We start from the raw sequence: 21771 nt of genomic DNA, 5'->3' as shown, positions 1-21771 counted from the left end.
ACTCTCCGGCTGCCTCGCACGGGGCACCAATGTTACATATGCTGCTGTAGTACGCTCTGTACTATCACCAAAATATGTAACCATTACTGCTCTGATATTTTCTATTTGTACATATTGTATACAGCATTTGACTATATATCTGTGTTTTTTCTATGTGTGTGTTTTTTGCATTCTATATTCCAGTCTCTGGATGCTTATTTTGGCTTTAAGCAATGAACCGCTCCTATGGATAGTGAGTTTGCATTACAAATAGGGTCTCTCTTTCCCTGGCGCGCTCCACAAACTCAAATCCTTCACAGTTTGCTTCAGTGTCCACCTCTTCCTCACAGTCCTTTTTTTTGACCCCATATATATATTTAATATTATAAAAAATAAGTTATTGCGCATCCAAAAAAAGTGCATCATATATTTGAAAAATATCTCTTTCTCTCTTTACACTTTTCCATTTTTCTTCATGTTTCCTGCTGATCGGGGTCGTTTCCCATCGTCGGATTTGGGAGGGCAGAGGTTCCACTTGTTTCCTCTTCACTCCATCGTACAGCGCCACTGATGGGGAGCGATGGGGAGTAAAGGGGAGTGGGGGGGAGGGCGGAAGAAGAGAAGGGGAGAAGGGAAGAGAGAAATAGGCGATGGAGGGACGTCTTGCTACGCAATGACCATGGGAACGTCGTCTGAGAAGCCGCTGATCATGGGAGCATCTTCATCATCATCACCTTGAGAGGAAGAGAGGGAAGAAAGAGAGAAGAGAGGGATGTTTAAGAACATGTCTGCTGTACAAACTAAAACTGCACTAATCAAAATTTTAATATCAATAATTTATCGAGACCAAAACTGACTTAAAGCTCCTACAAGGAACTTTCATTCTGAGTTGATTTTGGCGACCCTGTGGACCAAAGCGGTAGCGTTTTGCCGGAATGAAGCCTACATTTCCCATGAGCTCTAGCGCGTATTGTCGTAAAGACGCTTACCTGGCTCACACATGTGTTTGTTCTGGGGATGAATGAAACAACAAGACGGGAAAACTTTGTCCCCGCTCCTATCGGGGATCCCAGCTCACCTCTGCCGCGCCCCAGCTCCACCTCGCCGGCGTAAGCGCCACCGCCGCCGGGGTAAACGCAGCGGTCGGCTGGTAAGGCTGAAGGCCTGTTTGGCGAGCACTTCCACGGCTTCTTGGACTGAGTATGGAGCGGTGCCTCGCCTCTTTATTTTATCCTGAAGGATTTCCTGACTTCCCGAGGATTGGATTTTCTCTGTGTGACTGGGACGTGGCTGACTGTTGGTGAGTCCAGTGCTTTCACAGAACTTTTACCCGATGATTGCTGCTATTTTAACTCCCCGCGGACGTCGGGTCGAGGAGGAGGAATAGCGACTATTTATCAGAGTCACTATAAATGTAAGCAGCTAGGTAAGATGACGTGTGCCGTCTGAGTGCTGTAAATTGTTTCGTCCTGGAAGCGACCTGGGGCGGACCCGGAGACAGTTTCCTAAAGGTATGGATATACACTATATAGAAATAGCTTATCTTCACACCGATGGTCTCATTTGCTGTTGTAGGTCACGCACAGACATCAGCAGAAACGAGAGACTTTTGCATATCCAGTTAAAAGTTCCTTGTAGCGGCTTTTGAGAGTTTTAGCAGATCTGTGAGGACACTGTGTGGAGAGTTTAGTGCCATCTAGTGGTGAAGTTGCAGAATGCAATCAACTGAAAACTTGTGTGCTAAGCGTGCAGTGAACTACAGTGGCTGATGCAAACGTGCAAATGTCCCTATCTAGAGGCAGTGTTTGGTTTGTCCATTCTGGGCTACTGTAGAAACAACATGGTGGACTCTGTGGGTAAAGGACCCGCTCCGCATGTAGATATAAAGAGTATAAAGCGCGCCAAATTTGAAAAAATTCCCTCAAGGTGTTCTTGACATATCACACACACAAGAATCAAACATACATGTGTACGGACAACCCAAAAACATAATGCCTGTGGCCACAGCTATCACTGGCGCAGAGGCATAAAAAGTTCTCACTGTGCAGTAAAGTGGGACCTGTCAGTGAAGACAAGCACATTACAGTATTTGCCTGGAACCATAAAGTTAGAGTACTCGACTGAGTGTACTTGGTTGCATCCCATCACTGCAGAACTGACACTCGACAGACGACCTGACAACTGGGAGTTGCCAAAGCCGTGACAACAACATTATCTCCAGCAGGCTTCCCTCTGTCTTGTAAACTGCACCACAGTGAGGAACTGAACTCTAATGACCTCTGCACTGTCAGCACCTGGATGATCCAAAGATGTACACAGCTCACTCACCCAGTTCATCCCCGGAGGAGAAGATGGCAGAGCCCAGGCGAGAGTTGTAATGGGAGTTTGCAAAGGCGGTGAAATTATTCTGCAGCCGGCGGTGTCGGAGGTAGAGCGCCACCAGGCCACCGCACACGCCCAGCAGCAGCAGAAAGAGGACCGGGACCACCACCGCTGCCATGTCTCCTGAGTGGCCCTCACCGCGGGAGGCGTCACTGGCTCCTGGACAAGAGGAAGAGTAACGTGCAGTATAAATGGAAAAGCAAGTCCATGTTCACCGTTCATCTCACTGTGGTTTCTCTTAGAGCTCACGTTTCACAGTGTGTGTGTGTGTGTTTATGTTCCTCTACCTGCTGTCAGCTGGTTATAGAGCAGCAGTGCAGGTTCGCCACACAGCTGACCGCTGAGCAGGCAGCGGGCCTGCACTGAGAACGTGTAGTTGTGTCCCAGCAACAGGCTGCTGATGCGGAAATAGGTCTCTGTGGTGTTTCCCAGGTAGGACGTCTGGTTGGTCACACTGTCATACACATGCACCTCATAGCCCTGTAAACAGCACGTAACACTTAATGCTTCTTTTGGACTGAGACAATATTCACTGGGTTTCTACTGCTGTACGTCCCCATAAGATCTAAGATCTAAGAAATATACAATCAAATATGAGTCTTGTACCTAGATAAGTACAGCAGTAGAAACCTGAATCCAACCCTCTGCGCCAAGTCAGATTGCAGAGAAAAGGGTTGTGGAAGATAAGAAAGCCTAAACGTAGGATAGAGGAAAATGTTTCACTGTGGAAAACCCCAGACATGGGTCACTGGTGTCTCACCCTGCTCTCATTGAAGCCCTTCTCTCGGACAGCCAGACTCTTCCAGAAGAGGAACACGTGGTCTTTCTCTGTCAAAATCTTCAAGGCTTCAGGAGCAGGAAGAGGAACTGCAGCAGAGGGAGAGTGTTTCTTTAAGGACAGCATTTCTTTTTGAAGACACATACAGATTATAGAAAGTGAGCGGTCGTACTTCAGTATGGTGGGAACTTTATGTCTTCAAACAGAAAGACGCAGACTGCACCACAGCTACACACACACACACACACACACACACACACAGTACCATGGAGTGTGTTTTATAAACCACAGTCAGCGTGCACATACAGATCTCCGTTTAACCCACAATAATCATGTTTGTATTTGTATCTTTTCATTGATATGTTGCACTTTCTTTAATGGATTATTTATTACAGCTTTATGGTTTTCATAACCTTCTTCTCATTTCTGCAGCACCTACGTATTTACATTTTTCTCAAGGCATGTGCAAAACCTTCATATACAGTATATCCTCTGTCTGTATGTTCATTGTATGTCCGTAATGAACCACTGTAGTGTCATGTTAACTATGTATTGTTATAGTTGACTGCTGCTGGGTGTAGCAATATTGCCCGAGTACAGTTCCCTCTGGGGACAATACAGTATGTCTTGTGTTGTCTTGTGTGTCTCACGCGAGACCAGCGAAAGCACGTGAACACACATGAACGCGGTGCCCATGTCTCACGGTCTCGCGCAAGCGCGCACACACGTGAGCGAGGTGCCCAGAGAGGCAGTCAGAGCTACAGGCTACAATGAGGCTAAAAACAGAGTTCAAATGAGGTTTTTCCAAACAACTTTTTATGTCGGGGCTTCAGGACACTTGGATCACTACGGACGAGCAGTATGGAGATATTTTGTGGTTTCAATGATGTGTTTTTGGACGTTTGAATCTGGGGCGCCGTCAGCCTCCATTAGGTGGAGTTGTGTTGCTACCTCCTCTCCCCTTGGATCTCTGCAAGTGATGTGAGGACTCTAAAACTTCACCTGAGCCTCCCTCGGCATATGGGTGAGTAGATAATGGCTGCATTTTCAGTTTTGGATGCACTATCCCTTTAAGCATGTATTCTACAAGGATCATTGCCTGGTGAGGATGCAGCTTTAGCATTAGTCTGTCAGCATGAAACCATGAACGCAGTCCATATCTCTGTGCATATTTCAGTCAGCTTGAATCATTAAAAAGCTGGAGACCAAGTTTACAACCAATTCATAGAGCTAGCGTTAATGAGTTCGTTGCAGCTGATGAAATTTACCAGCGACAGTCACAATTTCAGACGTCAAAAACAGTTGGCTGCTGTGGTCTGTGAGTCAGCGCTGTGAGTGTACCTGTGCACAGAGTAAAGCTGGCCTCCTTGCTCATGTTGCGCAGGCGCACAGAGATGCTGTATCGTCCTCCGGGCTCCAGGCCTTTCAGCACGTACTCTATTGTGTTGTTCTGGGTGGTCAGCTTGTAGTCCCGCTCCTCCTTGCGGATCACGTCCCGCACGTGGATCGCGTATGTCTACAGAAACGCAGATGGACAGGAAGACACACATACACACACACACACACAGAAACACGAGGTTACAACAAGGTTTTTGTATATTGTTGTAGCAGTTGTCCTGACGCACCCTCCTGATGCTCATCACCAGTAACATGAGACAGTGTCGTACCAGAGGAGAGTTTGGCAAGTCGTAGGGTGGCTGCCACTTCAGCGTGGCCTGTGTCTTGTCTACTCGCACACGGTGGAGGTTCCTGGGTGGCAGCCTCTCGTCGGGAATCATCTTCACCACAACGTAGTCAGAGGGAGGACCCAGGAAGGGAGAGACAGCACGCACCTGACGGTAGATCACAAACTAGAATTACTGCGTTGTGGTTGTACGCCTCCGTGCACCAGTCAGGTCGCACTTATAGTCACCACCAAAATCCACCAAATTCACTTGAAGTGTTCTTGAGATAACACGCTCATAAGAATGGGACAGATGGACAGCACGAGAACATAATGCCTCCGGCTGTGGCTGGCACCGGCGCAGAGACATTATAAACTTTTGGATCAGGACACATTTGATGACGTCAGGTTGTCAAAGTGGAGTGAAACAGTTTGTAAAGAGCTCAGATTAAGCTGTTGAAAAGACTCACCAGGAAGAGATACTGTTCATCACTGTCCACTGTGACCGTGAGGCTGAGAGAAGCGGTGGTGATCTGATGAGGGCTGCGGTGCAGGGCCAGGAAGGAGGTGGCGTAAAACACACCGTACACCTACACACACAAACAACAAGGTGTCTCCTCATTAAAGGCTTCTTTGGTGAATGATTGTTCTTTATAAAACCATATCATAGTTTGTTGGCTCAGATCGTGAAGACTGTCTTAAAGCTTCTAAATGTTCCAAACGTCTCCACCTGTGACCGTCTGACGTCTCTTTGGAGATCTGTCGTTGCGTGCATCACGACATACTGATAAATCCCTGGCTGCGTTTATTCGGTGCGATGGACTGTTACTTATCAGAGGTGTTGATCTCCTACCTGTTGTCCCTGTGCGGGGGGTTTGCTGATGGTCCAGCTGCAGTCCACAGCTGTCTGGTTGAGAGCCCGGGCTTTGAGGAGGGGCCGCTCCGGCTGGGAACCAATGGTCTGATGGTGGGACAGGGCGGTGGGACTGTCTCCTATACTGGTCTGAGCCCACACAGCCACCTCATACACCGTCCCTGCTGTCAGGTTTGTCGCTGGAAACAAGACAGTACGCATCAGAATGTAAGTGAGCAGTGATATGTGTGCAACACCTGACTGAAGCCAGGCTCAGACTACAGGAGGGTTAAAATCCTGAACAGTATCTGATGCACTTCTAATATCCGTCCGCTGTAGTATGATCGCTAACGTTATCGTCGACACTATCAGCTGCTCCTGGACTTGTCTGTCATTGGCTATTGTGAAAGTACTCATGTCATCATAATAGTAATCGCCCAGATTTTAAATCCCAAACATCAAACGTGCCGGGCGTTTTGGGGGCGGCCCAAATGAGATTGCAAACAGAGGTTTAAGACTGGATCTGTTAACGTCTCACATGGTCAGATGATCTGGGCTGGTGCTGACAAAAGTCCCAGACCAGATTCCTCCTCCGACCGTCAGGAGGGATCAATTTGTCCCAAACTCCTGCAGTCTGAACCCGGCGTGATGTAAAACAGTAAATCATGTGGATAAAGACCCAAACAGTACCTCTGAGGAACCTCCCTGTGACTGAGTAGTTCCTGCTCTCCTTGACGTGGGTGTCAAACTGCCAGTACAGAATCACTATGTACTGTCTCACCTTAAAGACACAGAGAGAGATCCATCAGGCACACACACACACACACACACACACACACACAGGACACACACACTTTAACAACGTGAGGAGGGGCTTTAGAGAGGAGCTCTTACGTCATACTGGGAGTTGAAGCTGAATGAAAGGCTCATGGAGTCGGCGGTGATGCTGTCAGCGATCACAGAGGGTGGAGGCAGAGCTGCAGAGCAGACGGAGCGGGTCAAAGAAGAATTTAACTCTTTATATTATTTCAGAGAGCTGACATGGAGATATATTCAGTGGGATTTGGTTGTATCGTCACAGGCAGCAATCTGAGTGATGGCACTCAGCACTTCCTTTGTTTCTTTCAAATTAAAAGCCCCTTCCCACCTAAACAACACTTCTTTAGATATCTTCAGATCGTGTTAGTAGTTTTGTACAGTCCTGTGTGCAGCATCTCAAGTGACGTCACAAACACTGCACATCCTGAAGTACCTGAAGGCACCAGTAGGTGGCAGCGTTGGACAGTTTTTCACACCATATTGTGTGTGTGTGTGTGTGTGTGTGTGTGTGTGTGTGTGTGTGTGTGTTACTCTGCTGGGAGAAGCAGCTCACCTTTCTTTGGTGTGATGGATTTAACCTCGCTCCAGTTGCCCACACCTCGACTGGTCAGTGCTGCCACCTACATCATCAGTGACATCAGCATTTAAACACACCGCACATGATGATATCACAGCAACATTTACTGACTGTGGAAACATCTTTTCTTAAAACATGTCATCATAGTGAAAGTGAGTCTTACCCTGAACATGTACATGGTGTCCGGCTGCAGCCCCCTCACTTCAGTGTTGGTCGTCATGGATTTTTGTGACATCCAATCGATGCTCTTTTCCTCACTGTATTCGACCTAACATCAAACACACAGACACCGAGGCAGATATTCATAATCAATGAGCTTGTCAAAGTGTGACAGTACAGCTGTGTGTCAGAATCACTGATGAAATGAAACGTAGAATAACTCTACAACAGGTGCGACCATGATCCCAGGACTGTTTCTCTCTTTGAACCATCTGCATTTAAAAGTCTGAAAGCTCAGCCTGTCCCTAAACAGAAGCAACCAGGACACCAGTCGTTTCAAACAGAGCACAGGTGCGCTGCACAACTCCTCTGTCGGACTCTTTTGGTCCAGAGCTCGGGAAGGAAGTAAACTGTGCACACCACAGACCACTGTCAGGATACAACAGCATGCGTTCATTAGTTTGAATAAGCCACAGGACTTTCCACCCTGAGTCCTGGAGGTGGGCCGGAACCTGGAGCTCTACAGCAGCACAATAGTCTCCCCACTACTGGTCTTGTTTGTTTGGATGATCGTGCAGTTTAATACAGATGAAGACTCACAATGTACTCTCTGATGATGCCGTGTCCTTTGTCAGGAGCGCTCCAGGAAACTTCCACCGTCCCGTCCTCACCGTTGTCACAAGACAGCTGCAGGTTCCTGGGTGGGTCGGGCACTGCAGGACACACACACACACACACACACACACACATGTTCATCATCCACAATGAAAAGATGGGATGAAAACTAGACTACCTACTTTTTGTCATAATTAGTGTATGAATTCTTGAGTTTCGAGAGGTCACAGTGACTAGAACTACTAAACTAAACTAGAAATGGGTGAAAACTGCCCAGAAATACGAGGTAGAATTTTTAAATCTCCTCTTGCACATCTATTACCAGGTATACGAGTCATAATGACAGGAAATGGAGAGTAGTTCGATACTCACAGTCCTCTGGCGTCCTGACCGTGATCACCTCGTTGGTCTTGTGCAGCTTGCTGAGACACTGAGTGAGCACCTTGACGTGGTAGGTGGTGTCTGGTTTCAGCACCGTCAGTTTGTAGCTCGACTTGTTGCTGTGTGTGTCCATGATGGTCCACTGCTGGGTGCCCACCAGCCTGAAGACAAACACACAAGTGATATGAGGGCAGCAGGGTGAGATACGTGTCGACAGCCCCGCCCACAGGTGTGTGTTTACGCAGAATTATAGTCTTAGCAGTGATTTTTGGGGTGAACTGTCCCTTTAAGGGTAATAAACATATCAATCATGTTGCAGATGTAGTGCAACAGTACAACATGATACAAAAAACTCTGAGCTGGTGCAGAGCTGCAGGTAACTGATGCTCACCTGTAGTAAATGAGGAAGTAGCAGGAGTCCAGAGGAAGGTTTTTGGGGCGAGACCAGGTCAGCGTGATGGCGCCAAAGAAGTCTGGTGTCCACTGGAGGTTCTGCACTTTATAGGCCAGGGTGTCCACTGGAGGAAGAGGGAGACACTCCTTATTGGTTGTACACAACACAGCCCGAAATACCCACTAACAGCCAGCAGGTGGCAGCATCGCACTGCTATCAAAATGCTAAACACTGATAAAGTATGAAAGGAGACGTGCTGGCATTCAGTGGAGCAGACACTGAGTGGTTCACATGTGAGTTTATTTAAAAGGCTAATAACATAAAGGCAGCTCATCCCCACAGCTCACATGTAGCTTAAACACACTTAGTGATGAAAAAAGGATTTTGGACCTACAGGTGCAGTTGTCCTCGTCGCTGTGGTCAGAGCAGTCCAGGAAACCATCGCACCGCTCGCTGTCCAGGATGCAGGCTTCACCGTCAGAGCAGCGAGTCCCGTTTACACAGAACAGAGGCCCACGAGTAGCTGCAGACGGACGGACAGACGGACAGACAGACAGACAGGGTTTACATTACTGCTCTACATACTGCATCACACTGCTGAGTGCTGTGATAACATTTATTGAGATATATTGTAATCTATTACCTTTTTCAACAGCAGATTAAAGACATAAAACATTTTATTATTATATATCTTTTTATACACTGATACTATGCTGAAATGATTTTTCCTCTACTCCTAAAAAAGGTCTTGATGGATTTGAAGTCCTGCATGAATTCAATCAAAAAAAACATTAAATTCAAAACATCATGATAGGATTTTATTCTCGGTGATCCTCCTGTGTGAGTGTGACAGTATCACAGTAACAGAGACTCACGGCAGTGGGCTTCATCAGAGCCGTCCTGACAGTGGATCTGGCCGTCACAGCGCTGCCAGTCGGGGATACAGTGGGGGGGTCGGCGACACAGGAACTGACCCCGACTGCAGCGTGCAGGGGAGGGGGGGGCCTGGGTGGGTACTGGAGCCATCGTTGCAGAGCCGTTAATTGCTGACAGAGAAATACAGAGTTAATATTTGAATTGTTTTTTGTTTCTTCTTCTGTTGTGTTAATTGTTCTATATCGTACATAAGTTTAAACCCCAATAAATACCTTCACATAAACACATGCATGCACATCAGATATGATGCTACCTGTGGGACATCCCAGCTCGTCGCTGCCGTCGGGACAGTCAGCGTAGCCGTCGCACACCCAGGTGTTGATGATACAAGCTCCAGAGCCACAGTGGAAGCGGTTGGGGGCACAAGTAGAGGGGCCAGGGGCCACAGTGTGAGGAGTAACACCACCTACAAGGGTGGAGATTCAAGTTTAACGACTGAGGATGGATGGGGAGTTGATTCAAGCATTGAAACTACAATCACTGCTTCGTGACTGTACGCCTCCACGCACCTGTCCAGTTTCTCTGACAGTTTACGTCAATGTCTGTAAAATCTTTGAAATGTTTTCCCCATTTTCTGACATTTTATACATCAAACAACTAATTGATTAATCAAGAACATCATCAACAGATTGATCGACAGTGAAAGTAATCGTTAGTCGCAGCCCCAGTGAAGCAGAGCGATGCAGCCGTGATGAGTCACAGCTGTGTACCTGTACACTGCGCCTCATCAGACCAGTCCCCACAGTCGTTCTCTCCGTCACACTTCCACCACGTGGGAATACAGCGTTCATTTCTACACTCATACTGGAAATACCTGGAGCATCCTGGGACCGCAGTGGGAGCAGCTGCAACACACAGAGCAGAAGGAAGCATCGTACGGCTGCTTCAACACGGTGTATCTGTTGTTAATTCAGTATGTGTATAAGGTGTGTCTGATGGAAACACTGTGTGTGTTCCTTCTGCATATACTCTTCCTCCTCACCACAGTTGGCTTCATCAGAATAATCCCCACAGTCGTCCATGCCGTCACACTTCCACTCCAGGCTCACACACACTCCGTTGGCACACTGGAAGGTGTAGGCATCACACACCTTGCCAAACTCAGACGGCGTGGCTGACAGAAAACACACAGGAAGATCACCAGGTTACACAAAGCAGTGCAACATAACAAGTGTATGTGTAGATTACACTGAGGGTTTGAAGCAGAGTAACAAAGTGACACTGGGCCTCAAGCAAGAAACGATATACAAACTAATTTTCTCTTAGTTTTGTTTGCATCTACGATTTGTTCTTATTTTGTTGGTCCACTGATTCATCACCAATGCTTTCTTATTTTTGGCTCTTACGAGTAGTCAAGACGAAGATAAGAGAAAAACATCTGGTGTTCACCGTCCACAAACTGTTATCTGACGCAACATAAAATAAATTTGAGGAACATTTAAAAAATGCATGAATATCATATCAAATTTCGATTATGTTTTAGAGCAGTGGTTCCCAACTGGTGGGTCGTGGTCCAAAAGTGGGTCAGCGGTTCAGTCTGAATGAACCGCAGGTGACTTGAAAGCGTGTCAAGTTGAGCAGAGATTAAAGGATAAGAAACAAATCAACGTGGAGCTTTGTCAATAAATTACAGGGATTAATTAAAGGCACACGAGGGTTCCTCACCACATCCAGCGTAGTCGGCGTCCTCGTCAGATCCGTCCTCACAGTGTTTGATCCCGTCACAGACCAGAGACTGAAACAGACACTGGGCTCGGTTCTTGCACACAAACTCCATGTAGCGAGTACACAGCGGGTCTGTGAGGCAAAGACAGAAACCATCATGCAACATGACTCATCAACACACTATAACTTTTCCAACATTGCTCTACAAGCTCTGCCGTGTATTTCTGTGTCTAATAAAATTTCCATGTTCATTTTATCATAAGACATATTTCATGTCTAAATCCTGTGTGTCACTAAAGAAGCACAAACTGATGCTCTGTGTTTTAAGCTATAATGATAAGTGGCCTGTGAGGTTCAACAGGGCTCTATTCTGGGCCTATTCTTATTCTCCCAAAATATGCTACGTCTCAGTGATGCTCTGCATAACATTAGCTCAGTGACACTACTGAGTCACATGATGAGCTGCTGTGATAGAATTTAAATTTTTACTTTGGGTGTGATTTTGAATCCAGCCCTCAGCGGGTTGATGAGTTTGGTTTCCACTGACCGTTGTTGCGTAATTTTGTTCTCAAGTTGTACGATGTTCATCAGTAAAGATTTTGAATAATTCGTTCAAGATCTGATGTGTGATTTAAGTGTTTCCCTTATTGTTTTGAGCAGAGTAATTTCAGCGAGCTGGCATAGAAGAAGGGAGAGATGGAACATGGAGAACATAAAGAAACGTGTGATGGTAAATAAAACGGTGTCACAGATTGACGCATATTAGAGCTGCGTTATGTCCTTACATTTTATATGTTAAATTATTGAAATATAAAAAGATAACAGGTCAAGTTGATTAAGATATATATGTTATATTAATATTTATTTTTATTTTTTGTAGGGCAAAGATAATTGACCTTTATATCATATACTAAGATGGGTTTATATTTTGTAAGATAGATATTTGGTCATTTATATCTATTAATATTATTTATATTATGATATATTTATTTATATTAAAATATGTAATATTAATATTTGGTAATATATAATAAATATTAATTTCCTTCAAAGATGAATAAAGTTCTTTCTGTTCTATTTACATGGGTTATTTTTGTGTAACAATGTAAATGGTACTAAAAATTGCACACTGAGAAACCTGAGGTTTATCTACGAGAAAGCTGTTTGTTTCATTTCACTCGACTGATGGAGAAGACGTTAGGTTTTAATAAGTTAATACTTCCTCCTGCTCCTTTTCAGATGTGTAAATCAAAGTTACTGTACGTTAACAACTGCTTCTACTTTATGATTTTTATTAGTAAATATTTCTGTCCGTCTGCTTGTTTGAACGTTCACGTCTTTTTTTACATATTCAAAATAAATATCAATATCAACACCTCCTCGTTTGACTCTGTCTGATGACCGCCATGTGTTCTGTTAAACAAAAGGAATCACTCACCACAGTTGTGCTCGTCGGCGCCGTCTGAACACTCCTGGATGCCGTTGCAGTGCGCGGTGGCTGGGAGGCAGGTGTGATTGGAGCACAGGAAGCCGTTGCACCGAGTTCCCTCTGGAAACACACAGTATGTTATTAAATGTGTGGGTTTATGTCTACGTCTAAAAACATGAGCTTTTAGTTTGTGAAATCACCACATCTGTACACGTTAAAGAATCCTAATTACCAGCATGCACAACACAGTGTCACAGAGATAACTCCACCATTTTAGTCTAAAACGACATGATGACTTCCACATCGATGAGTTCACGTGACTCAGCTTACCGCAGATCTGAGGGTCTTCATCAGAGTCGTCCTGGCAGTCATCGTCACCGTCACACATCCAGCGCTGTGGTATACAGTGACCTGTGTGACACTGGAAGCTGCTGGCCTCACATGTATGGTGGCCCACTAGGGACAAACAGGAAGAGATTAAAGGCTTGGAGAAGATGGTAAAACACACAGGTGCTTTGCAGGTGACGGACAGACAGAAACTGAACACTCAGTGTAAACAGTGCTGTTTTAATAGACCTGTTTAAAAGGAAACATTTTGACGTCTCACAGCAGGAGAACAACAGCTGTAAATAATGAAATGAATGACGGCTGGTTTCTGTTCAGCTGCTTTGACTTCAGGGTCCTGGTATCGTGAATGCCAGGTCTCAGTGTCACTCTCACTGGAGGACTTTAACAGGACCAGGGTTTCCCACACACTCAGGTTCACTCACAAACAGCTGTTCCTCTCGTCCATCGCTCTGATTGGACGGACAGATCGATTGTCCACCCCGCAACACACAGATTCTACTGTGACCTGCTGTGAGAAGTCAAAATGTCTGCTGCCGTGAGAGAGGCCCATTACATCCTCTGACTGTGTCCAAAGATCCTGTGGATTCATGTGTTTTTATGACGCAGTCCTCACCTGTGCAGTTGGCCTCATCCGACCAGTCTCTGCAGTCGTTGTCTCCGTCGCAGCGCCACGCCTCGCGAATACAAACGCCTCGAGCACATGTGAACTCTCCTGGGCCACACTGGTGAGACTCTGAGGAATGCATCAACAACACAGTTAGCACTTAGCCTCACTGATACAAGATCTTTAGGGCCGTTACTGACACCAGTATTAGGGAATTAAAAAATACAATTATTGATATATCGCCCCATATTCATTCTATCTATCTATGTAATGCATTATATTAATCATTTACACTTTTATTTTGATCCTATGCTCAAAGATTACAGATGTTACCTTTCTACCTATAAACATTAGATCATCTCTTAAAACATATCTTTATATACACTTTCATATAATGCTATATATGCACTTTATCTTTTATCTCCTCTTCATATTGTTGCGTATTATCATCTGAGCTCTGAACAAAGTGTGTATTTGCCACAGTGAACATGACTGAATAATATTTGTTGGAGGTGTTGGCAGATAAACAGCCACATCTCACCACAGTGCTCCTCGTCACTGTTGTCTCCACAGTCGTCTTCATGGTCACATTTGAAGGCCAGCGGGATGCAGGAGCCCGAGGCCATGCAGCGAAACTGGTTGGATGGGTCGCAGGTGGTGGTGGCTGAATAGAGTAAATAAAAACATGTAGTTTTTTAGTGTGGAAGCAGCTTTTGTATTTATTTACAAGAGAGCAAACTGTTGTGGCTGAACACTCACGACACTCCTGCTCATCACTCATGTCTCCACAGTCGTTGTCGCTGTCACACTTCCAGATGCTGCTGATGCAGCGGCCGTTGGAGCAGCGGTACTGGTTGGGCAAACAGCTGTGCTCTGATTGGAGGAAAGAAAGGATCACATGTCACCACTAATTAATCAGATAGTCCCCCCTGATATGCAGGACTAATTTCCAGCAGAGACAGGATCATACGTCTTGCAGCACAGCATCATTATCATCCTGCAGGATGTGCGTTCGTCTCACCGCTCTTGACGCAGGTGTTGTTTTGGAGCTGGTAGCCGATGGGACACTGGCACTGCAGCTCTCCGTTGGGCATGGTTACGGTCGGGGCGCCGTCTGGGCAGACGCAGGTGTGTCGGTGGCCGGGCTGAGGTAGACACAGCAGGCTGCACGGCTGGTCGGCACACGCGTTGTGTCCTGTGGAGCCACAGCTCAGTTTGAGCACTAATACAGTGTTCTATAAATCAGTTCTCAAACTCTCAAAGTAGCATCTACCTGTAGTCCAACATTTACCTTACTTCAGACGGTGCAGACAGCTTAAAGGGTAACTTCAGTATTTTTCAACCTGGACCATGTTTTCCCACATGTTTGTGTCTAAGTGGTCGATGGGAACAACACGTTTTTAAATACTGAGTAAGAGGGCTGCAGCAGCGGAACAGGCTGCAATGTTATCACCCTCAATGTATATCCACTAAAAGTGTTCAGATTGTTATTTTAAATGTCTGACAACATTATAAAAAGGATCCCTACAGAGATAGAGCTTTGTGTTGAAGAGTAGGATCCTTTTTGTTTAAACCCAAACAGCCCTGAAAGCAGCATCACCAAACTCACCAGACTACACTTAAATAAACAGTTATTTTAGCGTGTATAGAGGCAGCAAGTTCTCACATCTAACTGGGTTAATCAGGCTTCATCACAAACAAAGCAGAGTTGCTGATTGATGGAACAGCTGAAACTAAATGACTGTTTATTTAAATGGAGTCTGGTTGGTTTGGTGATGGTGATTTCAGCGCTGTTTTGGGTCAAACATAAAGGATCTTACCTTTGACCTTTGACCACCAAATTCTAATCAGTTTATTCTTCGGTCCAAGTGGACGTTTATGTCAAATTTGATGAAATTGCCTCAAGACGTTCTTGAGATATTGCGCTGAGGAGAATGAGCCATATGGACAGACTATATAGCGATCGCCGGCACAGATCATAACCATGCTTCCCATGTCTTGGGCATTTTTAAAACTTCTGAAAGATTGGTTTAAGAATTTTTTTATAACAATTAAGGACTTATTTTTAGATTAATGAGTTTTAAAAGTTGAAACTTTTTTCGTGTGCAAGAATGCAAATGACCCCATCTAGAGTCAGTGTTTGGTTTGTCCGTTCTGGGCTACTGTAGAAACAACATGGCAGACTCTGTGGGAGAGGACCCTCTCCGTATATAGAGGTAAATGGCTCATTCTGCGGTAATGAAAACACAATGATTCTTAGTTTCAGGTTTTTATACACTCATGAAAACATAGTTATGAATATCATATTCCATTTCTGCCAATATTTCCCCCTAAATTCTACAAACGGGACTTTAACTTTGTGTCTGAAACTGAAATCTGGAAACAACTTAAAACAATATCTCACTGATTCATTTCCACGCTTTCAAACTTTCCAAACACGCCTCCACTCTGTGTGTTTTACCTCTGTTCTTCCCCTTGTAGAAGATCTTGAGGTCCATGACTCCAGTGAGTCTGCCAACAATCAGCTCGTTGTCCTGAGAACCAGCTTTCGGAGCTTTGAAGATCCCCATTCTGGACCAGTCGTCCCAGTACAGGTCATTCTGGGAACAGCATCCAACACCAGCTCATGAGAACAGACTCTCAGTGAGCACTTTTACACATTAAACACATTCTAAAATCTGTTTTAACTTCTTCTGATACGAGACTGGAGAAAAGATTGAAGACGAGTGTTTTGTAAAATGGTGCATCTACTGTAAAACAGTGTCACCTTGAAGACAGCGATGGCGTACGGGTGGGGCAGCCCCTCCATGAGAACTCTCCTCTGGCCCCCGCTGAAATCAGCCCTCTCGATGCGGTCGCTGTAGGCTTCGGTCCAGTACAGCCAGTGGTCGTCAGCTGTGATCCCATTGGGCCAGCGGACGCCCTCTGACACAATACAGGACACGTTGGTTCCGTCCATGTAGCTTCTGTAGACACCGGCTGCTCGGTCTCCCCAGTCGGTCCAGAACATCAGACTGTGGGACGAATACGGCACGAATTAAACCGGAACGTTTAAACTAAATGTTTTTGTTGTTTAATTGCCAACACATCTGATGAGCCAAGCATTTACACAGACACTTGTTACCTCTCTCCAGGCAGCAGAACCAGAGCTCTGGGGTGTTCCAGGATCGACGAGTTGAGCAGAGTGTGACGCAGGTCGCCGTCAGGGTTCGACACCTTCAAACACAACAGAGAAACGTTTCATCAGTTTCAGTTTGAGACCGCTGTGTGAAAAACCATCGATCAGGAATCTCATATTTTTAGAACAAACAGTATTTTAAGTGTAAGGGCTGAAACACACGGGCAGCGACCGTTCAAGTGCCAAGACTGTCCTATTTCCAGCCTCACCGCGCCCAAAATTAAATGCATTTCCCCCACTTGCTCTCTGCTTGTACACACCAGCTCCTGTAGCAGCTCTTTCTCCGCTCCTACAGCAGCTCGACTCCTCTCCTCACCACTGATGTATAAAGAGAACTCTGTAGCTGTTGCTGCTTCGTGTGTGACAAAGAATGGATGAGGAGAGACTCATCGTTGAGGTCGAGAAATATCCCGAGCTAAACGACCCACAGTCCCGTCATCATAAAGACAGTGGCCAAAAAGACACTTCCTGGGGAGTCACAGCTGTGGAGATCGGCTCTTCACATGAGAAACTTTAATTAGTGGCTGTTCACACATGATTTTAAGCTAACGCAGAGGTGGAGGAAGTGCAGATCTATCAGCAAAAGTAGTGAGAACTTTGTGAGGTCAACTGTTATTAAGCTGCAGCACGACATGTGCGGTGTGGGGTGGCACTTGTCTCCCTGTAGGAGTGATGGTTCTTGCATTGAGCCTTACAGGACCCCATTCTTCATACCTGAATAACTTAGTTTGATTGTTAATAATTTGACACAACTCTTCAAAGCTGACTTCAAATCTCTCTGCAACTGTTCTCTGAACAAGTCCTTCAACAGAAACCTGTAGAAGTGAATCCTTAAACCCTTTTTCACCAAAATCAGCGCGTGCAGGTGTTTTTTTTTTTAAACAGAGGTAAAACTGATAAAAGCAGGCTGATGACTTATTTCCCACTGCCAGCAGAAAAGAGGAGCATGCCTATCTGTGTCTTTTAACTGGTGGCTCACCTTCAATGTCACGGTCAGGCTGGAGAACAGGTTAATGAACAGCAGAGAGCAGCATGGAGGCCTGTGAAAACTTTACAGCAGTCTCTCAAACTTGATGCAGACTAATCTAGATCGATATTTGAGCGCTGCTTGGGTGGAGACAAGCACTACTGTGTGGTGGCGTGTCACTGCGTCTCTTAAGGGGCTAGAATTAGAGCGTTCACCAGTCATTTGACTTGAGTGTGAATGTTCCCATTACATTAAAAAGCCAGATGTTAGCAGCTGTTAGAGGGAACCACTTTCTTTTCTAAAACATTTGATTCTATCTGCTTAATAATACAAACATCTGCACACACTGTGTCACAGTAAAGGTGGAAACAATATGAACAGCACCCAAAGGTGCCTACAGCAGTAAATATATCTAGGTTGGTGGATCCCTGAGTCCTGTGTGCTTCCTGTCTTTGAACATATTCAGACACTTCCATACCTCAATCTTCTGTGCTCCAGCATCAACCCAGTACAGCAGTCTACTGATGGGGTCAAAGGTCAGAGCCTCCACGTTCTGCAGATCTTTCCTCACTACGACCTCCTGACCTGTGCTGCCGTTCAGACACAGACGCTGCAGGAGAGGAGAAGGACAGCTGAAGGTTAACGTTAATGGACGTTACCTCAGTGAACATGCAGCAGATATATTCACATTCATTTCACTAGTGAGGAAAAACTTCAGGCTCAGCAGGATGAAACTTTAAAAACTCTGTCTGATAAACGAGCTCCTCTGGAATCAACCCTGCGTGACGTGTGTTGGGACAGTAAACAATCTGACTGTGTTCCTCACTCACCTGAATGGTGTCCAGTGAGATGTCGGCCCAGTACAGGCAGTTCCTGTCGTAGTCAAAGTCCAGCGCCACGGCCTCCCTGAGGCCGGCCAGAGGCAGGGCCTGGTCTGTACCTGTGGCCAGGTCGTAGCGATGGATGGAGTTCCTCACGGCGTACAGGATGAACTCGTTACTCTCTGAAACAGCACAGGAGATGTGACGGTGTTAATCACATAATGTTGTTTGTGGGAAAAGGACGCAGGAAGCAGCTGCTGTTTCTGACAGTGAATAATAACACACATTCATCAAGCTACTTCCTCCTCCTAACACAGAAGTGTAGGAGTGACATGTACAAACAGCGATCACGTGATCGATCAGACAACTGACGTGCATGTTTACCTCCGACAGGACACGGCAGCATCTCTCCATCCAGCCTGGACTCCACGTCTCCTCCACTACAGCTGTCGCCTGGTACCTTCCTGTAGCTGCAGCAGAAACACAGAGTTCTTCCTCAGTCGGACACTAGGTGGTGCTCTCACCAAACACAACGTCACTTCTCTCCAGAGCAGCAATAAACCGAAAGAACAAAGGCTGCTTCGCCTTCTGGGGAATTCTCAGGTAATGGAAAGTAAAAGAAAGGTGATGACTGTGGGTCTGAATTGTGATGTCATTAGCACCTGGTCAGAGGTTACAATCTGTGCTCATGTGCACTGACTCTAATGTGACGACAGGAGCTCCAGAGGCAGAAAGAGAAACATGGAGCAGATAACTGAGATGTATGAAACACCGTTACGAGATGTCAGGTCACACTGTCAGCTCTGGTATAGGCAGGGCTCCTGCACATTTTCACATGGACAAAATTTCAAAACTTTTCCAGGGACCCATAAAGAAGGTTTCATTTTGGAAAAGCACGCACTTCACTGTGTCTGCTGCACCTGGTTACGATACTTTTCTACACACACACATGCAGGAGAGTCTTGCTTCCCATAACAAACGCTGACACACTACGTCACATATACATGTAACTATATTTTATTTATTTATTTATTCAACCGTTAACCAGGAAAAAACTCTTGAGATTAAAAATCTCTTTTTCAAGAGTGTCCTGGACGAGACAGGCAGCGACATAGAACAAAATACTAAACGTAGAGCTCTAAAACAAGCAAAATAAAACACCTGTTAAGATTACTACAATGGAAAGCCAAAAGTACGTTAATAAATGCCTTAAGTGAATCATAAAAACGCAACAAAAAAAAAAACAGCAGTGCTTTCACACGGCCAAGAGGAACCAGTGAGAGCAACTTTCAGTCCCTCTGCAGAAGATTCCACAGATGAGGAGCTGCAGACAGAAACGCTGGCTTGCCAAACTCAGTGCGTCCCCTCGGTGCAGACAATAAAAACATGTTCTGACATCTATAAGCAGAAGCCTTGGCCGGTACAATGTCATGGAAAATGGGTAAGTTGTAAGTTGAGTTAATCTTCCTTCCTTGTAGCGCCCAGTAGCTCACAAAATAATAATCTTATCTACATAAATTATAAAAACTATTCAATTAAAATTATATTTTCTGATTATCTTTGGTATTTTTGTCACATGCACATTTGACATCATGACTGCTGAGTAATGTGTGTGTTGATGTCGCCTGGTGTCGAGTCTCTTTTTGATCATGTGATGAGACGGGATGATACATGTGGCTTGTTTTTGCAACACACAAAGCTTGATTAAGGGGAGAAGCATGGTTGTCGGGGGTTGAATAACAAACCGGAGCTAGCTGGGAGCGGCTAGCGGAGCGTTAGCCGCAGCATGACCGGAGGGAAGCACAGCCAGTTAGCCTCCGCTAGTCTCTGAGCTAGCCCCGGCTCTCCGTTTGGATCCAACCGGAGCACCGAGCCCTGGTTTGTTATTCAGGTTAAAGTGGGAAGAAGCAGCGGGTTTATCGGGCAGCTGAGTGAAGTGGAGCCTGCGGAGGAAACACCGGGACCGTCTGGATGTAATAGTCCGTGGAGGTGCTGCGGTGCTCGGCTGCACAGATAGGAAACCCCTCGGCTGACAGGATGTACCACTCTCTCACTCCGCTCTCTCTCACGCAGGCGCAGAACGTACGTGCTACTTGGTCGTCGGATGTAGTCCGTGTGGTGTGTTCAAATGCAACTGACACAGGGCGACGTGAGGCGACGTAGACGACGCAACAGCTGGCTTTCGTCGCCGCTAGTTCGTTGATGTCAGTTTGGTGTCTCTGCACCTTTAACTGATGATGGAATCACAAATCGGCGCAGTACGTCTCGACTTGGTGCGGCCAAAAGTGACAGTGGAGAGGGCCCAAAAACAGCCTGTAGTGGGGGCCATTATAACCACCGTATGCCACTGGCTGGAAGGTTAGTGTAACAACTAATTTCATTACCATGCTTCTGGTTTTGTCCAAAGGAAAACAGCTTACCTCATATAAACTCATGTAAATGTGATCCTACTGGCACTGCAGATGCAGCATGAACATTATGCTAATAAAGCACACAACAGAATCCCAGGATGCACATTTCTCGCTGCAAAGTCAGGCGATAGCAGCTTACCCTTTGCTGCGGCGGTAGGTGGTGCCGACAGGACACGGCACCGGAGGAGCGTACAGGTCGCCTAAGAACTCGGGGTCAGGAACACACACCTGCAGAGACAAGTCCTCGCTCAGCTTGAAGCCGTAGTCACTGGAAGGAGAAAGGAGGAGGAGGAGGAGGAGGAGGAGGAAGATGGGAGAGGAAACACAGCGAGAGATTAAAAAACATCCAGTTAGCTTCTGCCCTGTGATTAATGGCAGCACCTGACGTGCATCTTAAAGCAGACTCATTATGAGTTGTGATGGGAGCTCCAGGAGCTATAAATGTGCAGAGAAGGCTGGGGCGATGTATTGGTTTGCCACTATTTAAACTTAATTAAGAGTCAGTGCCGTCAGCGTGTGATATGACAGAGGTCCCACTCACACTGAAGCTAATGAATATAGATTTATATTTTTAACTCCAATGTATGGTGTGGGAGGATTCGCCTAATCTTCTCTAAAAGAGCTATTTACCAGTTAAATAGCTGCACTACAGGAGCTATTATCAGGTACGCAGACAAAAGAGTGTGTGATTATCTCATTAGTTAATGAACTGACAAATAAAATAGAGCTTCTGAGGCCACTAAACACTAATGGAGGCTTTGTTACATAAATACAGATGTGTTTCTTTCTAAGCAGCCAGATAGTCCAACCTG

The 21771-nt window shown here is 45.8% G+C and overlaps 1 protein-coding gene across 1 annotated transcript in view; it reads right to left on the bottom strand.

The window, feature by feature from the left end:
• Positions 1–445: 445 nt before the first annotated feature.
• sorl1 (sortilin-related receptor, L(DLR class) A repeats containing) overlaps positions 446–21771 on the bottom strand; it is a 119788-nt gene continuing 98462 nt past the window's right edge. Inside the window, exons 15-48 of the mRNA XM_033631088.2 lie at positions 21099–21227; positions 18933–19018; positions 18558–18730; positions 18206–18337; positions 16707–16798; positions 16350–16596; positions 16044–16182; positions 14604–14777; positions 14342–14455; positions 14124–14246; positions 13592–13711; positions 12961–13086; positions 12640–12750; positions 11202–11333; positions 10519–10650; positions 10247–10381; positions 9790–9942; positions 9476–9646; positions 8995–9123; positions 8598–8724; positions 8198–8367; positions 7811–7923; positions 7215–7319; positions 7028–7094; positions 6550–6632; positions 6346–6436; positions 5656–5855; positions 5273–5392; positions 4807–4971; positions 4481–4655; positions 3122–3228; positions 2649–2841; positions 2308–2520; positions 446–713 (exon numbers count right to left, since the gene is read on the bottom strand). Coding sequence (XP_033486979.1) covers positions 646–713; positions 2308–2520; positions 2649–2841; positions 3122–3228; positions 4481–4655; positions 4807–4971; positions 5273–5392; positions 5656–5855; positions 6346–6436; positions 6550–6632; positions 7028–7094; positions 7215–7319; positions 7811–7923; positions 8198–8367; positions 8598–8724; positions 8995–9123; positions 9476–9646; positions 9790–9942; positions 10247–10381; positions 10519–10650; positions 11202–11333; positions 12640–12750; positions 12961–13086; positions 13592–13711; positions 14124–14246; positions 14342–14455; positions 14604–14777; positions 16044–16182; positions 16350–16596; positions 16707–16798; positions 18206–18337; positions 18558–18730; positions 18933–19018; positions 21099–21227 — 4615 coding nt within the window. The 3' untranslated portion in view covers positions 446–645. The remainder of the gene's footprint in view (positions 714–2307; positions 2521–2648; positions 2842–3121; positions 3229–4480; positions 4656–4806; positions 4972–5272; positions 5393–5655; positions 5856–6345; positions 6437–6549; positions 6633–7027; positions 7095–7214; positions 7320–7810; positions 7924–8197; positions 8368–8597; positions 8725–8994; positions 9124–9475; positions 9647–9789; positions 9943–10246; positions 10382–10518; positions 10651–11201; positions 11334–12639; positions 12751–12960; positions 13087–13591; positions 13712–14123; positions 14247–14341; positions 14456–14603; positions 14778–16043; positions 16183–16349; positions 16597–16706; positions 16799–18205; positions 18338–18557; positions 18731–18932; positions 19019–21098; positions 21228–21771) is intronic.

The sequence above is a fragment of the Epinephelus lanceolatus genome, chromosome 4 (genome assembly GCF_041903045.1).
Source record: "Epinephelus lanceolatus isolate andai-2023 chromosome 4, ASM4190304v1, whole genome shotgun sequence".
Taxonomy (NCBI): domain Eukaryota; kingdom Metazoa; phylum Chordata; class Actinopteri; order Perciformes; family Serranidae; genus Epinephelus; species Epinephelus lanceolatus.
The sequence above is the reverse complement of the archived record's forward strand: the minus strand, read 5'-3'. Positions and strand labels throughout refer to the sequence as shown.